This window comes from Limulus polyphemus, unplaced genomic scaffold (assembly GCF_000517525.1).
Source record: "Limulus polyphemus unplaced genomic scaffold, Limulus_polyphemus-2.1.2 Scaffold6449, whole genome shotgun sequence".
NCBI lineage: Eukaryota > Metazoa > Arthropoda > Merostomata > Xiphosura > Limulidae > Limulus > Limulus polyphemus.
The window spans coordinates 36,816-41,883 of record NW_013672059.1 but is presented as its reverse complement, the minus strand read 5'-3'; the positions used below and the strand labels follow the sequence as shown (position 1 = coordinate 41,883).

General features: G+C 33.8%; 1 protein-coding gene across 1 annotated transcript in view; it reads left to right on the top strand.

Moving 5' to 3' along the window:
- The window catches only part of LOC106473733 (hemicentin-2-like), a 31,293-nt gene that overhangs the window by 1,118 nt on the left and 25,107 nt on the right, over nt 1–5,068 (top strand). Inside the window, exons 2-3 of the mRNA XM_022402125.1 lie at nt 2,493–2,603; nt 3,692–3,895. Of these exons, the coding sequence (XP_022257833.1) occupies nt 2,493–2,603; nt 3,692–3,895 (315 nt within the window). The remainder of the gene's footprint in view (nt 1–2,492; nt 2,604–3,691; nt 3,896–5,068) is intronic.

Here is a 5,068-nt window from a genome sequence, read left to right as displayed (position 1 = left end):
AATCTTGTGAAATATCATTTTAATCACTTGATAATACTGGTTTAATCTAGTGAAATATCATTTTAATCACTTGATAATACTGGTTTAATCTAGTAAAATATAATTACTAATCGCTTGATAATACTGGTTTAATCTAGTGAAATATCATTTTAATCACTTGATAATACTGGTTTAATCTAGTGAAATATCATTTTAATCACTTGATAATACTGGTTTAATCTAGTAAAATATAATTTTAATCACTTGATAATACTGGTTTAATCTAGTAAAATATAATTACTAATCACTTGATAATACTGGTTTAATCTAGTAAAGTATAATTACTAATCACTTGATAATACTGGTTTAATCTAGTAAAGTATAATTACTAATAACTTGATAAGCTAAGTTATTGTAGTGAAAAAATAAAATTATTTGTTAGTATTAAAAAAGCACTGTTTACGAAATTGTCCTAAATTATCATCAGTATACTCGTATTTTGGCTGTAAATGACATTGCCATAATTAACACCCGAGTAGTAAGTAACCGATAAGCTTTCCACTTTCAGTGTTCATTTCGAGTGTGTACTCTATTAAACTCTGGTTTATGTATATCATGTTTCGTATATTCTGGTTGCTTACTTTGACAGGGTTCTGATAACGGAAGCTTAGATATCTTTACAAGTATTTCTTTGGTGTTCGTGCTTTTAAGATTTATTTTCTGGCTCTCAGTTAATACAGCATTAGTTTTGCTTATATCAGCGAAACTTTTCAGCTTCATCTGAATTTTCCGCGAATGCTTGAGCCTCAGTTGAATTGATCGGATTAATGGGAGCTGGAAACCCCTTTGAGTGCTTTTTCCAATTTTTGCTTTTGTCTTGGGAATAGAAATGATGTATTTTATAGAAACAAAGCATGTTTTCTTTCTCGCCTACTTCGTATCGAACCCGGGTAAATCTCCCGAAAAAAGTGACAGTGAGGTATGAATTTACTGAAGGCCAAAAAAAAAAAAAGTCTCGAAAAAGAAATCAGTACATAGAATTGGCAATACAATGTTGATATGGAAGATATATATATTACACAAGGTTAAACAACGTTTGAAAACCATCCAAAGATATGATTAAAAACATTAAGATATTTTATACAGAGATCGAAATAACTGTGTTATAACAATACATACTGAAAGAAAAAGTAACATAATCATTGAGCTTTAAACGTGCATTATTCACTAAAGTTACTTAAATTATATTAGACGTCCCCTGGTGGGACAGCGGTAAGTTTAAGGACTTACAATGCTAAGATCCGGGGTTCGATTCCTCGCGCTGGACACAGCAGATAGCCCAATGTGGCTTTGCTCTAAAACAAACACACAAACTACAGTAGGAGTTATTAGAAAAAAGGTCCTCATGTGGGACAGTGATAAGTCTACAGACTTAAAACGCTAAGATCCGGGGTTCGATTCCTCGCGATGGACACAGCAGATAGCCCAATGTGGCTTTGCTCTAAAACAAACACACAAACTACAGTAGGAGTTATTAGAAAAAAGGTCCTCATGTGGGACAGTGATAAGTCTACAGACTTAAAACGCTAAAATCCGAGGTTAGATTCCCAGCGGGCCTGGCATGGTTAGGTGGTTAGAACGCTTAACTCGCAATCTGCGAATCGCAGGTTCGAATCCCCGTCCCACCAAACATGCTCGCCCTTTCAGCCGTGGGGGCGTTATAATATGACGGTCAATCCCACTATTCGTTAGTAAAAGAGTAGTTGGCGGTGGGTGGTGATGACTAGCTGCCTTCCCTCTGGTCTTCCAATGATAAATTAGGTACGAAATTCAAAACAAACCAAACGGTGGCCACAGCAGACAGCCCAGTGTGGCTTTGTTCTAAGACAACGAAACGAAATTATAAAAAAAAACGTAAATTAAGGAAAACTGGCGCGATATAAAGTTTACGTAACTGATATTAAAACATTTTAATCATTGATTCACAAAACTCAACCCTTGATGTAATAAAGTGGTCTATTCAAGTTTATTTATCTAACAACTAATTTCTGACAGCAGAAGAAACCACCCTTTATTCGAATCATCCTCGATAAGCATAAAACGATGTTAAATTGAAAGGTACTTACTCCATTATTACCAGAACAGCAACAATAAAACAATTTTCTCGTGACTTTTAGTAGGAATATTTATAAAAACGTGTCGTGCTTTATCTCATTTCTCAATTAGTTTTATCCGTTTTCGTATTCTTATCACTGTATCATTGCTTCTTTGAATTACTAATGGATCTTTTCTTTTATTCTACTAACATTTATATGACCGAATGAAAAGACTTTCAGCACGTGCAATTTAATGGTTACTGCCATCATCTAGGGTTAAGAAACACATAAGCTGAGACATAGGAGTTATCTGTTAAATATTCTCTAAAGAACAAAGCTGTTCCGGGCATATTTTCGTGAATAAAACTAATTATCTTATTTCAAAATGGTTGGAAGTTTTCTTCGTATTTCCTACAGAGCCGCCCAAGAAGCCTGTGATTAAAGACCACAACGGAAAGATACTGAGGAGTCTAATTGGGCCATATAATGAAGGACACTCTTTGTTTATTTATTGTGATGTCGTTGGAGGTAAAGCGGCTTATTTTGCTATTCTCGTTCACAAATCACTTTTGTAATTACAATTGTAAAAATTTGATTTTTATTTAATCGATATATATATTATCATTTCTTTATTGTCTTATTCTTTCCGAAGAAATCTATATGTACGTAGAAATTTTAAATTGGTTTTTATATTTTATGACAAAAATTACCTGAAAAATTGTGACTGTTTACATATTCTTTAGGCTTAAGAATCTATAAGTTATTTATATTTCATTGCCCTCTCCCCCAATAGCTCAGCGGTAAAGTCTGAAGGCTTATAACGTTAAAAATTAGGTTTCGATGCTCGTAGTGGGCACAGCACAGGTAGCTAATTGTGTAGCTTTGTGTTTAACAAATAACAGACATATTTCACTTTTTAGACTAGAAAAACAATACGATAAATTGTGCATTTATGTTTTGTTTCTTATTTTTAGGTTTCTTTGTTTATTTGGTGCAGGATTAGTTTGAACATTAAGTTTTCAAATTCTTTTTATGAGAATGATTTACGTTTAAATTACATTGACCAAAGTGCTTATTAAAACAATTAACCCACTTTTCTAAGTCATTGATGTTTCATACAACACCTTTCAATTACAGTGCCAACTAGGCTTAACTTGGTTTAGCTTTGTCCTATATTACAATGTCAACTAGGCTTAGCCTTTTTCTGTAAATACAATTTTAACTGCCCCCCGCCCTAATGGCACAGCGGTATGTCTGCGGACTTAAAACCCTAGAAACCGGTTTTCGATACCCGTGGTAGGAATAGCACAGATAGCCCATTGTGTGGTTTTGTGCTTAAACTACAAAACATTTCAACTAGGCTTAGGTTTCATTTATAAACGTAGTGTCAACGTGGCTACGTTTTGTCCTGTAAATATAATGCCAACTAGGCTTAGGTCTCTCTTAGCTCTGTTATTCCACGGATTACTTTTTTTTAAATGCACATTTTCCCTGCATTTACCTGTATTTAACTGTATTTAAGTAAGATTCATATTTCTTTTTAATTTAGGTATTAATGTCATATACGTCCAAGCCACTTAATGTTTCTCTGCATAATTGTTATTGTCATCCGATAGGTGTTCCCTCACCAAACGTCACGTGGTGGAGAGAATCCGTTCTTCTTGATGATACATTCAACATCACGGAGAAAGGAACCATTACTAACGAACTGATGATTCCAGCCTTACAGAGACACGACCTAATGGCGGCTTTCAGTTGCCGAGCTTCCAATTACGACCAAATTTCGCCCTTGTCTTCGACTGTTACGGTGGACATGAATTGTGAGTACTTACCGTGACCTTTGACACGCGGACTTATTCGATGGGTAAAGTTCACGAGATGATTACAAATTCACATCGTATTACAGTATAATCTCTAGTAATGCGAATCAAGCTATAACCCAATATTACCAAGCCACCTTAAGGCTTAGCGGGAAAAACTGAATGCTAAAAACCGTGTTTCGATACCTGTGGTGGGCATAGCACAGATAACCTATTGTGTAGCTTTCCGCTTAACAACAAGCAAATAATAACAGAAAATTAGAAGTAACGACAAACTAATTAGATTCAACTGATCTTATAGATCTTAAAGCTGTGACGAAAGATAATTACAAATATACAAAATAACAAAAAACTTTATAGAAACGTCCATATAGCGAGCTAATAACAGTCTGTTTCATTAAGTTCTTATGAAATAAACATACATATATTATATCTATTCATATCATACTTCTAGAATCTAGATAACAACAGTTAATCATTACCTTAATTTTATTCCAAATAGAAAAGTTCATTTTTAGGAAATCAACCGACTTTCTTTTCGCTAGATAATATAGATCTTCGAACACCGAAACGTTGTTTTAAAATAATGCTACTTATTTTTTAATTCTTACATTAACATTTGATGTCTGCGTGTTTGTAGACAAGTGCCATTATATTAGAAGTACCTCAATTAAATATCAGCGTATCACGTAGCTAAGTTACATCTATAAAGGGATAACACTACTTAATCATGTTGCTAAGTTACATCTATGAAGGGATAACACTACTAAATCATGTTGCTAAGTTACATCTATGAAGGGATAACACTACTAAATCATGTTGCTAAGTTACATCTATGAAGAGATAACACTATTAAATCATGTTGCTAAGTTACATCTATGAAGAGATAACACTACTAAATCATGTTGCTAAGTTACATCTATGAAGAGATGACACTACTAAATCATGTTGCTAAGTTACATCTATGAAGGGATAACACTACTAAATCATGTTGCTAAGTTACATCTATGAAGAGATGACACTACTAAATCATGTTGCTAAGTTACATCTATGAAGGGATAACACTACTAAATCATGTTGCTAAGTTACATCTATGAAGGGATAACACTACTAAATCATGTTGCTAAGTTGCATCTATGAAGGGATAACACTACTAAATCATGTTGCTAAGTT